This window comes from Pelodiscus sinensis, chromosome 9 (assembly GCF_052426305.1).
Source record: "Pelodiscus sinensis isolate ZL-2025 chromosome 9, ASM5242630v1, whole genome shotgun sequence".
Taxonomy (NCBI): Eukaryota; Metazoa; Chordata; order Testudines; family Trionychidae; genus Pelodiscus; species Pelodiscus sinensis.
Window position 1 is genome coordinate 59,500,389 of NC_143060.1, and position 14,482 is coordinate 59,514,870.

Here is a 14,482-nt window from a genome sequence, read left to right on the forward strand (position 1 = left end):
GGGTTTTATGTTAAGGTGACAACTACTTGATTAACACCTGACCCCATCCCCCAGCCAGTTGCAGGTCCTCGGATTCCTGTTTCCTTAAAGGGCCATGTTCCTGAACGGGTCAGCTGGGCTCCCTTAAAAGGAAAAGACCACCCGTTAAAGTGTGCTACTTCCACCAAAGCACCGTCTGGGAACCCCTGCTCTAAATCTTTCCATCAGCTCCCCACGATTGAGTTAATTCACTCTCAGGGTTCTTGCAGTTTGACACAAGCAGCCTTCCAATGGAAAGCTTTGCCAGCACCTCCCGTACAGGACTTTCAGTTCCATGTTCACAGCCACTGGGCTGTGTTTGCCTTTTGGGTCATCCGTGCTGCGTCCGTCAATCTCTCTGGCTCACTTAATTTTCAATCCCATGTGAATCTTATGTTGCTTAGCATCAGCCTTGCTCCCTTTTCTACAAGCAGAGAATCTAAATAACTTCCAATCAGTGACACAGGAAAGAAATGCTACTCAGGCCTAGATGGAGAGAACATGGTTTAATTAAAGGCAAAGCTGATTTCAGCAGCTGCAGGTCTTGCACAGACAGACGAAAAACACAAAAAAGCTTACAACACAAACCAGTTTCTGTTGGGGATCCCCGACCCCTACGCAACTCCGACAGTGGAGGGAGGGGTGGAGAATCCCGGCCCAAGATTCAGAAAACATTCCAAACACCAGATTCTCATGCAGAAATGGGACTCGGTGGCTGGGACTCTGGCACTGCTGGGCGTGAGATGGTGAACCTGGTTAGCTTGTCTAGGGTGCAAGAGTCAGTGACAGTTCAAGCACTGGAATGTTGCAGCTGCTTGGGGGCACAGCTCAAAACACACAAACTGGGAGGGCCGGAGAGAAGCACAGAAGGTTGCGGTTCAGATTCACCACCCCGAGGATGGGAGCTTCACTCTTTAACCTTTCAAAGGAAATAGCTTAGAATTGCAACAGAGAACAGTCACGTTGCTAGTGCATGGGGGAGCCAGTCATACCCGCGGAAGGGCATTAAGCTCTAATCTTCCCTTTTTGTATTAACTGAGGCTACCCAGACTCCAGTGTCACTGAGGCTCCTTCCTATGCGTGCTTTGCTCTGCAGCTGTTTCCCAGCTCAGCGATTCTGAATCCTCACACACCGCGCCCTTTTGGCTAGCATTACAAACGGGCATTTCGCTTGTTTCCATAACTTCCCTGGGAAACGAACAGAACGCCGGTGTCCTTTTTGTCTAGGAGACTCCCAGTCTTCCTTTCCCCCTAATAAATAGCAAATAAAATGCTGCATTTCCCTTTCTGCGCCTTTTCAGAAGCGAATGGCGCTATGTCTCCTTTTCTGGGGGGGTTACACATCTCTCTGAGGCCTGGAATTTCACTCTGGAAGTGGAGGTTCGGAGCTCAGCTGCGTGAGGGTCTGTGGAGCGGACGTATACCTATGGGGCAGTGCACACACCACACTGCCCAGCTGACTGTTGTCTTTACCCCATCGTGCTGGACCCATCACTTGTTTGTGAGATGCTGCACATCGGGAACAAAACTACTAGCATCCAGCAATGAGGGGAAGATGGGGTAGAAAGAAAAAAAAAAAACCCTACTGAAAGCTTCTACCTTCAAAGAGGAGCCAGGCTGTGAATGCACCCACTAGCCTGCCCTTTGTGAGGCTGGTCACTATGCTACAGTAAAATGTACAGGAATCAGAAACATTAATTTAAAACCCCGTAGCAGTTACTTGCTTGCCCAGCAAAGCACTGCAATGCCCACTCCGTCCCCAATTGCAGCTTGAACACCTACAGAAAGGGTATTTCACGCCGGAGACTAATCCACACAAGGGCTGGCCAGAGCCTTTGAGGGAAAGATGAAGTGGTGTCAAGTGCCAGACTCTCCTTCACGAAACTCCTTCACTAGCCCAGGAGATAGACCCTACCCTGCCACCACCAACCTCTGACCGGAGCAGTGGCTGGGGCTTTCTTTGCTACACACCGACTACAAGCACGTTGTGTATGGAAGAATTCAGTGTGATCTTACTACTGAGATAGTAATAATAATAAGGATGTTTAGGAATAATTTCAACTACATTCTCAGTCAGCAAAGCAATCATTAATGGATTCCTATTTTCTCTCTCCAAAGAGAGGAAAAGGATTGAGAAGTTCTCATTGGCTTCTCCCATCTGCCCTTCATTCTCAGTTTTTACTTCCCATGTGGCGGGGACATGCGCGATGGAGAAGGTGAGAGGCGGTGATATCAGGTTACTGAGTGAGACAACAGCAGTTCCTCTCTCCCTCCAGAGGGCCTGGGGGATGGGAGAGTTCCTGATGTTTCTTGTTGCACTGCAGACACTTCGTGCACACTCAGCGGGTTGGTGGAGCACTTACGCCCTCCTGACAGCAAGGAACAGAAGAGAGGGCTGCCACCTGCACAGGACTGTGTGGGCGAGTCCTGCAGACCCAGCATGCCATGGTTTATGGAGCCTTTCTTTGCAAGGGTTACCACCTCATTCTCAGTGTGGTGGATTCATGGGGCCTTGTCCGCGTTGTTGCTTCTGCTTCTGCTGCATTAACAGTTGCTCCAGGGCTGACGGTCCAGGATGCATCATGGAACTGGACCAGATGGACTAAAACAATAAAAAGAGAACGGTCAGCATCAGTGCCTGCTCGAAAGGGGCCCCTTCTCATCTGCATTCCTACCCTTTCCTCCTGCCTCTCCCCCTCAGTATTTGTACCATGCTCTTCACAGGGATTAATGCTTTTGTAAGTGGCCGGATCACAGATTAGGTACTAAAAAGACCCTTCCTCTTAACTTTTCTCCTTTCTTCTTTGACGCCCATAGAACAAGTCACCGTGAACACAAACTCCCATTGACTCAGCCCAGACTAATCAGTAAGGGAAATGCAGCACACACTTCTTTTAAGACACAGATATGGTAAATCAGACCTAACATTGGGGTTTCTTCTAGTTCAGCCAGTCTATTCCTCTTCCATTATATTTCAAAGTGAGGGAAGGGATTTCTACGGTGTGAGCCAACTGAAAAAGTACACAATGATGTCTTCCAGCACTGGACATGCAAGAAATCTTCCGCTCATAGGACTAAGGCCTGGTCCATGTTAAAAAGTTAGGTCAACCCATCTACATTGCTCCAGGGTGGGAAAAATCCACATCCTCTGAACACCACAGTTAAGCAAACCTAACCTCAGTGTAGACAGTACTAGGCTAATGGAACAATTCTTCCATCATCCTAGCTGCTGCATCTCAGGGAGATGCAATACCTATTCCAACAGGAGAACCCTCCTATCAGCACAGGTAGCATCTATACTGAAGCGCTATGGAAGTCTAGCTGCAGCTGCACCATTTCGTGAGTAGGCAAGTACCACATTAACAGTGCAGTGCTTGAAATGCTTGACACACACCTTGTAATGAATTTCATCACCTCGCTCTGCCCCCGCATTTAGGAAACAGGAGAATTACACACAACACTCAAACCTATTTTCTCCTCTTCGGTGCTTGGTCCTGCCGTGAGGGAAGGGGACTGAACTCAATGACCTCTCGAGGTCCCTTGCAGTTCTAGGATTCTAAGTTCAATGTACCTTCAGGCTTTCCATGAGCACAGCAGAGGAATCCTCCATCAAGGGGCCATGGGCTGCCCAGGTGCCGCTAGGAGTGCTGGTCTGGTGCCAGCTGCTCTCGGAGGAGGAGGATGTTGCTGGAAGATAGTCCAGCCCAAATCCTCCCATTGCTAAAGCAAACAGAGGCTGGTTAAAAGTATGTCACCAAAAGGCATTGCAAAGCATCCGACTCTCTTGCAGCGTGTTTGCCCCAGGACTGGAACCTTGCCCTCACCTGGTTTATCTGTTTTCCAACGGTCTGCAATCCTCCTGTCCCTGTTGTCTGGAGTTCCAATAGGTCCAAAGTTGGAGAATGGAACAGAATTGTGGTTATGAGTTGGAGGAGAGCTTGGCAAACTGCTTGGGTTGGAGGAGTGAGGAGACTGGCTGGCTGGTGTTGAATGATCTGTGGAACAATATCAAAACAAGACAGTTGAAGTTAGCACATCTGAGAATGTCAAACTGCTGCAATGTCTGCAGTCACAAGGCTCTTCTCTGAGTCATGGTCAGCTTATTTCCTATTATTATATTCACTTCAGGATTTTGAAATCGGACCATTTTAATGTGAGTGCGCCACATCACTGTAATTGAATGCTTTTAGCGTAATAGCTAACGGAACAAAACATCTGAGTGCTTACTTGAGAACACTGGAACTCTCCTAGCAAGATCTGATTTCTAGTCAGCGGAACTGAGGTCTCCAAATTTATTTCAAATCTGTTTTGGTTGCAGTTCTCAGTGTTGAGCTCCTGTTCCCACTCCGAAATGTGCCTATTTTGTAGTTTGACCAAAGCCATTGTTCTACACAAAAATGATTTTCTTTATCCATTGTCTCAATCACTTTGCAAACAGTCTGGCATTAAATGATGAAGCATCAAATTCAGAATGTCTGACTTTTACAGAAATCTGCAGTGGTCTGAAAAATTCAGACTTGTACTGAATACCAAGCAAAAGTTGTTGAGGACTTACGGAGTATTAGCAGATCTACCTGGTACAGGAGAGAATGTTGTCTAAGCACAGAGGAGAGCCATAGGTGTCCCGTATAATAGGCAGGGGAAGGCATAGCCTTCCCAAACTATCAGGAAGGTGCATTCCCCCCCCCCCCTGCCCCCCGCCCCCCAGGCTGGCCAGAGCACACTATCCCGCCTCCCTGTGGTGGGGGTGGGAAGGCAGCTTGGTTAAAAGTTGCCTCCAATGGGGGGCAGGGGTGAGGGCTTGCCTCCCCCAACTCTACCTTCAGTGACTGCCCATGAGGACAGCCCTTTAACACAGAGTAGCAAGAGATCAGCACGTTGAAAGGAGTGCTCCTCAATGTATAGGTGAGGTGACAAAGCAGAATGCAGGGCCAGACATTTTAGTGAAATAGAGACCATTCTGCAATTGCATATTTTTAAAGTGAGAAAAACCTTCTACCCTCACCACTCATCTAGCACACTCCACTCTGTTCCACCGCACAAGCTAACCTCTTCTGCAACGGCTGCCGTTTGGAAGAGAGAGAATTTGCATCTTTTGACTAGCTGCCATCTTCTGAAAACAGTATTTTTGCTTCCCTTGCCTATGCCTCTTGATTTACGTCCCCTTTCTACTATAACTGGATTAATATTTTACGGTCTTTAAAAAGTGACCGGTATTTGTTGCCTCTTTGTGTTGTATTAATGCAGCACACCACTAGGGATGTAAAAATCCTGTTTAATGGGTTAACTGGTTAAACGTAACATAAAATGGGCTACAATTTCTCACTCCGCTCAGTTGCTCAGGGTGTCTCTCTCATGATGTCAGAACCCTGTAATTCTGTGGCACATCAAAAACACCGTTCATAAGACACCATGTTTCTGAAGTCAGCAAGCAGGAAAAGACTTGGAAAAAGACTTTCAGACCTTTATATATCATGAAGAAGGAAACTGGGGTTTTTTTTGGTTTGCAGGTCACATGTAGCAAATAATACATCTCAACAGCTACAGAAATCACTTCTGAAGTACAGTGGAGGAAAGAATCCATATCAAGATTATTACCTGAGCTTGCTGGAAGGGATGGAGACCAGGGTGTCCCTTCAAAGAGAGAATATAGTGATGTCTCCTGATGGGCCATTGAGGGAGTGACTTCTGCTTTTGTGCTGGTATTAAGGTTTTTCCCATATACCTCATTGAACATGCTGCTATTTGGATATCTTTCCTGCAATATTAAATAGAGAGTTTAATCCGAGTACCAGACTTATGTGAAACATTAAGGCTGTGGAAAGAATTTGTGTTGTGGGTAAATACGCTTCATGAATTCTGTTTTTATTCCTCCCTCCCACAACCCCTTTATAATCATTTTACTTACATAAATACCTATCACTTCCTGAATCATGTTTCCAGCTGTACCACAAAATCCTAACAAGATCTGTAACTGGACAATGGACTGTGCTCACAGGCCTTATCTGGGAAACATGCCAGCAACAGAGGATGAAAATTGGGACAGACACACACTCGAAGAGCAAGACTCCCCTTAAAGTCAACAGGAGTTTTGACTGTTAAGTCTGTAGAATGGGGTGATAAAGGAGGAACAAACAAATGAGACAAGGGGGCTAGACAGAATATCTAATAGATCAGAATGGAAAAGCCAGAAAAATTCTACTTCTAAGGAATAACTTTACAGCTGGGAATTCCTTTGCAGCTTATATATATTTTTGCAACTAGTGGAACCACCCTGATTCTATCACATGACCAGAGCTGATGGAAGTTTCCAATACCGAAGAGTTAAGAGTTCTTGGTGTTTACATACCTGATTTAGGGAGAAGCCAGTGAGGGACAGGAAAGAAGATGACTGAGACATCAGCTCTGATGGTTTTTCCAGTAGGGACTTCTTCAGAGATCAAAAAGGGAAAAAAAGTGTCATTAGAGGGTTATTGTAGCGAATGAGAGAAGGCACATTACTAAGCACAAGTTGTTTTCTTCTCAAACTTGGCAGTGTTGCCGGTGTAATCTCAACCAAACACGTTTTATAATTTGTCTTGCTGAATTAAGGCCATTGGTTTATCAAGTCTGGTATCCTGCTTTTGACCTCTGTCGGTAACGGATACTGCAGAGGAAGGCAATCTCTGCACCATTAGCTGGGTTCTTATTGGTATAGGTCGCACCTCTAAAATCCGGCACTCTGATCCGGCAACATCCGAATCACGGTTGCTCCTGGACCAAAGGGCCCAAGAGCCTAATGGCAGGAGGGCCAGCAGCCTAGCCAGGGCTGGGGGCAGCGGGGCTGGAGGAGCCCCACAGTAGTGCTGGGGCCAGCACTGGGGCTGCAGAACCCCAGCAGCCTGCGACAGTGTGGGGTTGGAGAACCTTGGCTGCTCACAGCAGCGTGAAGATGGGAGCTGGAGAGCCCCATCCACCCACGACAGCCTGGGGCTGGGGGCCAGAGAGGCCCAGCAGCATGCGGCAGTGCAGGGCCGGGGAATCTTAGCCACCTGTGCACTGCAGAGTTGAAGAAGCCTGGTCACTCTCAGCAGTGCTGAGCCAGGGGCTGGAGAATCCCAGCTGTCCACGGCAGCACAGAGCTGGGGAAATCTGGCCGTCTGCAGCAGCGTGAGGCCAGCGCCAGGGCCCAGAGAACCCCGGCTGCTCATGGCAACCCAGGGGGCATGGCAGCAGCAGAATGACAGACAGCCTGGCTGGGGAGGGAGTAGAGGGGGCCAGAGGCAGGAGGCCAGCTGGCTCAGACAGGTGGCAGGGGTCACCTCCCCTGGTCTGGCAAATTGTCTTGTTTGGACCAGTCAGGTCCCAATGTCCCTGGTGCTGGACCAGGGACATCCAACCTGGAATGTGATACACTAGGGAAGCAAGAATGGGAGAGTTTTTTGCAGATTAATTCAAATAATCAGGTTGCCTCCTGACATGATATTTTATTATCTTTATTTGCAGCTATGCCAAATATATTAGTTATAACACTGTTATTACACTCTTAAACATATACAACTCTCCTTCCTGAAACACCAAGCGTGGCTATGTGGGGTGTGCTTTTTTAAAATTGTTTTTAAAATACATAAGAACTTAAGAACGGCCGTACTGGGTCAGATCAAAGGTCCATCTAGCCCAGTATCCTGTCTGCCGACAGTGGCCAGCACCAGGTGCCCCAGAGGGGGTGGACCGAAGACAATGATCAAGTGATTTGTCTCCTGTCATCCTTCTCCAGCCTCTGACAGACAGAGGCCAGGGACACCATTTCTATCCCCTGGCTAAGCCTTTTATGGACCTAATCTCTACGAAATTATCTAGCTTCTCTTTAAACTCTGTTATAGTCCTAGCCTTCATAGCCTCCTCTGGCAAGGAGTTCCACAGCTTCACTACGCGCTGTGTGAAGAAGAACTTTCTTTTATTATTTGAAACCTGCTACCCATGCCTTTAAGGTCAAGTGTCCTCATCATATGGGGGTAAGGAGGCAGAACTGACCAATTATGATGAAGGCACGGGTTCCCAAAACTTTATAGGTGTGGTACCATTTAGAGAGCACTCCCCCCCTATACGCCAATTATCTGGACCAATCCCCCTCCCACATGTAATCATGTAACACCCCTCTGGGAACTACAGGGATTACTTGTGTTATTTTCTGTATTTTACTCTACATATTTAATCTTATTACAAAGCAGTTAAGCAGCTAGAAACAAGGAGAGCCAGTACAATTCCAGCAATCACCCTCCACAGATGGCAGCCAGCAGAGGACCTCGTCAGCTTTACCTTTATACCCTTCCACTGAGTCCCCACTAGTTTCTTACTCTTCTGCTCTGCTAGCACTGCGCGGTTAGCAATAATGCACCTCAAAACCAGCACAAGACTTTTTTGCAAGATGTGCCCCTTTGGAACAGTGGGTAAATGTGAATCTGTTTTCAGGAAGCTGGATTTCGCCACATAATATAAAAAATGATGTGCTGATGGGCAGCGAGTGTCAGAGTTCAGCATACATAAGTCACAAATGCATTGTGTGACGCAAAATTAAAATTAAAACTGCAGCATCGCTAATACCTGTTAACATCCTACCATTTCAATATGGTAGTGCACCATATTTTTGGTTATACTTAAAATAAAATCCTTTGGATTACACTGAAACTTGCTTTGTAGTCCTTCCCCAGAATTTAGGCCTCTATGCCTGATTCTGTCAGTTTACTAGGAATTCCCCTCCCAGTTTCTTAGGGCATGCCTACACAGCAGTGTTATTTTGGAATAACTGACGTTATTTAAAAATAACAAAATGCGTGTCTACACAGCAGCCGTTACAGTAATTACGCGTTTAACACGTGCCCGCTTAACACGTTTTTGCGACAGCACGATTTTTTTTTTTTAAGGGAACATTTTTTGAATAACACGACCGTCCCCGAAATAACACGGTTTCCCCAGCTGGCCTGTCACTGGCGGCTGCACAGGGCTTTCCCTGCCTCCCTGCAAAGCGGTGGAGGGTTCGCCTCTTGCCACACCATTCCCTGCCAACCCCCCCCCCCCCCCCCACCGGACGCAATATGGGTCGCGGCAGACCTGTCACAGGGGAATACTCCCAGCCCAATCCCCCTTCTCTCTCCTCCCCTCCCTTCCCCAGAGCCAAACACCTCCCCTCCCTGCTGTAACACAGTGCCCTTTCTCCCCCAACCTTACGTCCCGGTCCCCAGGCAGCTGCCTGTGCTCAGTGGCCGACTGCTAGCAAGTGCAGGCTGGAGCCACGAGTGCACGTGCACTTGAAATGCAACCCCCACCTTTTCCATTATTTTCAATGGGAAAATTGACCCCGCATAACACATTTTTGCTTAGCACGATCATTTTCTGACATATATCTATCGTGTTAAATGAGGAATTACTGAATTTTGAAATAACGTTGATCTGGAGGACTTTACTCTGACTCCTGTAACCCTCATTTCACGGGGAGTAAGGGAAGAGTGTTCTTCTTTCAACTTCCTGCTGTGTAGACAGCGCCAAAAGCCGAATTAAGCTATTTCAACTTCAGCTATGCAATTGACATAACTCAAGTTGCATATCTTAATTCGCCTTTTGCCCTGCTGTGTAGACATGCCCCCAGTGAGCAGATGCTGCCTTACTGTGTTTTGCCAGGGTGAAAACTTGATGCTTGGAAAATGTTTAAATATTCAGAAAAAGGCCAAACCATTCAACCAGCACAAGAACAAAGTTGGCAGCTCTCCACCTCTCAGAAAAGATTTGTTTGAATAGTAGGAAGGGAGAGACTGGTTTTTTAAAAGGGACTTGTAAAAAAGGGAGGGACTTGTTTTTTTATTTGTGCTGCTGGCTGTTCAGAATTGTGAAGACTTTGTGTCTCATTTATTATATGTTGTGTACGAATCAGAGGACCCCAATGTACTTAGTAGTTCCTCTTCATTTTATAAATCTAAGTATTGCTAAGACTTCATTTTCATTATAAGATATTCTACAGGGCATTTGACTAGTCAATTGTTACTTTAGACTATAATCGCCATAATTAAAGTATGAAATGCTGCTTTTTAATTGATATTCTGTTACTAATTCACAACATTCAGCAGTTTTCAATGGTTCTCCCGGTCAATGTCAATTAACGCGGCACTCAAATGCTATTAAAACGTAACATGCAAGATTGCCCACACTGCCAAGCCTTATTATCATCTACACGATTGAAAGTTAACTATCTACTTCCAAATCTTTTCAAAAAGATAGTTTCTTCCTTCTGTGATCCTTTTGCAGTTTACGGGATTAATTTTCTCATATTAAACAACATATAGAAGCGATGAAAAAATGATTTTACATATGGATAAAATAGAACCTCATGAATAACCAAGCCCATTCCAATGTAAAAGGCATGGTTTTATAGATGCTGCATCAATGTTTTGCTTGTGGACTTAACACTTTTCAACAAAGCAATTCTTTTGAATTCTGAATAAGCCAAGAGCCCAAGAACTGGATCAATAGCTATTCTATTCTTTAGCCCAGGATAACTGGAGAAGAAATTTATAATGTGCCATCAGCTTGTTTAAACTCCCATGCAGAGACTAACTCAGTAAGGAAAACAAAATTTCACACATCTTACAACTCCACAGAAAAAAGATGCCAGAATTAGAGTGAGAAGCAGCAGAATTAAGTCAAATACATACAAAGAGGCTTCGTCCAGGAAGAGAGGCGAGAGGCCCCAGCAGAGCTGGGTAAAGATCAGGAGGATTAGAGAAAATCAGCTCTTCCTCCTCCTCCAAGGCAGCCAGACTCTTTAACAGGTCCGGAGGAAGCAGAGGGGAGCTCTTGGAGTCCTAGTGACAGAAAGGAGCACAGTCAGGTGCAGCAAAGGAAGGGAAAAGAAAAAAGCAAGAGTAGGAGTGAGAAGGGAAGCCACAGAAAGCGGAGAGAGACCATAACAAGCATAAATAAGGCAAGACAGAATAGTGTCTGGGTGAGGAATATTATAAAGCAGTCAAAAAGGCAGCATGCAAAAGCAGCACAAGACCATAAAAGAACACCACACGTAAGGAGAGAAACAAGGAAGAAAGGATGGAAAGAGAATGCTAATCTGATAACAAAACTAGTATCTTGTCCTTGTGCATATTTAGCAGAATGATGCAGCTTTCCATCAAGTTGAAGTTTTCAAAGACCGATAACTAACTTGGAGAATATGCACCTTGTAACATTAGCAGCCTACAGACTAATTCCACATTTTGTAAGGCAAGGAAATCTGAAGTCTGGTTTTCTGACAAGAAAAATCACCATTTTCCCCCTATAATCAGCCTGCGGGGTTTTGTTTATTTAATTGTAAGCAAATCACTTTTCTGATTTTTTTTTTTAAATGGCAAAATTCAGTTTTCATTCGAAAAACATTTCCACCTCTAATGGCCCTTAACTCTTATGGTCCACAAGTGAATGCACCACTGGGCAAAAGGAGGTTTCCCTACCTGGGAAAGGGGGAGTGGACAAAATTTGTCATCTCACTTTCTGTGTGTGTAATCACTAAATCAGCCACAGGTGGGTTGTGTGGCACAGTTTCTGCTCATGCATCAAGAAGCCAAATCAAAAATTGCAGCATGGATGAGATCCATGGATGGGGGTGAGGAGATCAGGACTCTGGCCCAGTTCTATCTAAAAACATAACCTGACACTACGGCACAAGGCCATTTCTGGTCACTAACTTTTCTCCCTCAAGGAACTGAACTGACCCCTTAATCCTCAGTACAACTCACACAAGTATGCCTGACTCTCAGGTTAAAAATGGAAGCCATCTTTCTGCCTCAGTTTCCTTCTAACCCATATTGAAAAAGCATTTGCACTCCACACTTCTCTTCAGGAGGGCTACGAGACCAGAAATCAACCACAATATTTGTAACAGCAGCATGAGGCACCACTGGCTGAGCAGACACAAAGGAGGAGTTTGGCAAAAGACCAGGCAAGCAGCTCACCCTGTTTGGTGTAGTTTAAAAGGAAACTGAGGCAGGAGACTTTTTTTTTTTTTTTTTTTAATTCTCAGCTTAGGTTGGATGTGTTGGAGAGTCAAGGCAAATAAGATATCAAACACAGGTTAGCAGCTTGTTTAGAAGGCAGTAATTACATTGCAATTGTTTGAATAGGTTTGCTCTCTGCTCCTAGACAAAGGATCTCAACATGGTCAATCACTAACCAGGTTTCTTCCGGGAGGGCAGGGAGCCTGTCCCAAAAATCAGAAAATGGCATGAAATTTCAATTTTCTATCAAGCAGCAATTCTGGATTCAGTGCAGAGGTAAATATCACTTCTACAGTGAGTGCAACTGACAGCACCCTGAACCAACCGTTTCTCCAAGACTATGTTCCCATATAAATTAGACCAAGTTGGTGGCAGATCCAGTACTGGTGGCTAGAGTCAAGTGAACCAAACTCCAGAAGGCAGTACAATATCCCAATACCCCTATTGGGGGGGTGGGCAAAAAACAGGCCAGAAATTAGAGTTTCCCATTTAGGGACATCAGAATCTTGCTGATGATAATCACCACTTAAGAGAATAGTATGTTTACCTCAAAAGCCATCCTGGGCACAGTGTCCTGCTCTGGGCGGAAGACTCCTTGCGGTCGTTTCCCCCTGCGATCCATGTTCGCCTGTTGTGCCATCACTACTCTATCAGCCATGCCATAGGAGGAGTCCCAGTAAAATTCTGGCATCTTGACTTCTGAGGGGTTATGGTTATATGGCTCCATGGGGAAAGGCTTCATTTTTTTCTCCAGCGGCTGCTGCTGCATTACAGGAGGCTGTAATGACTGTTCAAACAGTTTTAGGGGGTCCTGGGCCTGAAGATAATAGGGCTGCTTCACAGGCATCATCTTTCCCAGTGGGCCTTGCACTTGAGGAGGATTCCAGAGCTGCTTTGATGAGTCTGCCTGTGGATACTAAGAGAGAGAGGCACACTTTCACCACAAGGCCTATACAATGGGCGACTGACTAGAACAGTTAGTTTGGTTAACCTTTATGTTAGACTTTCATTCCTGGTGCGCACACCAACCGGCTGATTACAGACTCTATTCTAAATCCCAAAGCATGTTTCTCTCAGGTTTCATTCACCAAAGTTCAGAACCGCAGTGAGCATTCACTTCATGCTTCCTACTCAAGCTCTGAGGCAACACCTGAGAAAGATCAACCGTTCAGTTTGCAGACTTCACAGACATCCAACCCAGGTAACTGGGGGAATCTCTCTCCGTTACAGGTATCAGAGAGAGTAGTATTCAAAAGGAGATCTCAGGTGCTGAAGGTATAACTGATGGACGGCAAAGAACCACATGTTGTGATGTATTTAACTAAGAAGGATATGAGGGAATAGTTATGAGGAAAGATCCAGAGCCACCCTCCTTATTCACACAGGAAACCATCCCGCTAGCTAGAAAAACCTAAAGCAAAAACATCTAGTCAGTAAGATGACCCTGTAGCCATCTGCACACATGCAGAATACATCATCTGTCACAGGAAACACTTCAGACCTCAATAGCTAGTTTAAATTAGAGAGCCATCATTGCACCAAGTCATACACTCCTGTACACTTTGGCCATGCTACACTGGCCAAAATTTTCAAAAATAGGAACTTATAGTCCATAGCCCTAAATCCATATTTAGATGCCAAAAGGCAGGAATTTCCAAAGGCTCTAAGTGACTATGGCGCACAAGTCCTATTGACATCAGTGGGATTTATGCCCTTCCATGGATGTTTGAAGAATTCTTTAGTTCTTATGTTTTAGGTTTACCTGTTGGAATCCAGAGTGGTGGGGTGGGCTCTTCCCCAAGCCCTGCACAGCTTTTGTAGGGGACTGTTGTTGCTGGGCCAGAGCTTGGACCTGTAACTGGCTTGCTGACTGTGCTGTTGCCTGAGCTTGTAAGGATGAAAGGGGTTGCTGGGAAGGTGGTGCTGTCTGAGGTCCCTGGTTCATTGGCCCTGGTCCAGAGGGCCGCTGCTGGCTGTAAGGAATGTGGGACTGTTTCCCACCTTGCACTTGGTTTCCTGCAGAGGAGTGAGCCGTAGGCTGAAGAAAGGTTCCCGGAACAGAAACCCCACCTGGGAAGGTGTACCCCGAGCTCATGGAGAAAGCCACAGGAGGAGGTATAACGTATGCTGGAGGTGGAAACCCTAGAAAACAAACACGTTAGCCATTATGGAGTTGTACACTTTAAGCAATGTAGGATATGCATGATGGTTCCATTTTCTGTGTTTCAGCCATGAAGACTGTAAACAAGAGCTGTAATTCCACACTGATGAGACTTCGTACTTCCTCCCAACTGATATCTGCACATTTTCAAAAATCAAGGGAAGGGGTTTGATAATTTTATAGGGAAAGTCTATTTCTGAATTGTTAGTTACCCTTCTAGTTACTAGTTATGGTCAAGTGGAGACACTCCTGAAATTTCTCCACTCAAAATTACTCTACTTTAAGTTTT

General features: G+C 45.8%; 1 protein-coding gene across 4 annotated transcripts in view; it reads right to left on the reverse strand.

Moving 5' to 3' along the window:
* Positions 1-509: 509 nt before the first annotated feature.
* Positions 510-14,482, reverse strand: part of SMG7 (SMG7 nonsense mediated mRNA decay factor) — an 84,274-nt gene continuing 70,301 nt past the window's right edge. For 3 of the 4 annotated variants that reach the window (XM_075936779.2, XM_075936780.2, XM_075936781.2), the window contains 8 exons: positions 13,795-14,174; positions 12,580-12,948; positions 10,704-10,853; positions 6,368-6,448; positions 5,617-5,776; positions 3,843-4,013; positions 3,590-3,738; positions 510-2,620 (listed from right to left, as the gene is read on the reverse strand). In XM_075936779.2, coding sequence (XP_075792894.1) covers positions 2,507-2,620; positions 3,590-3,738; positions 3,843-4,013; positions 5,617-5,776; positions 6,368-6,448; positions 10,704-10,853; positions 12,580-12,948; positions 13,795-14,174 — 1,574 coding nt within the window. In that variant the 3' untranslated portion in view covers positions 510-2,506. The remainder of the gene's footprint in view (positions 2,621-3,589; positions 3,739-3,842; positions 4,014-5,616; positions 5,777-6,367; positions 6,449-10,703; positions 10,854-12,579; positions 12,949-13,794; positions 14,175-14,482) is intronic. The other variant, XM_075936782.2, reaches the window with a different exon arrangement.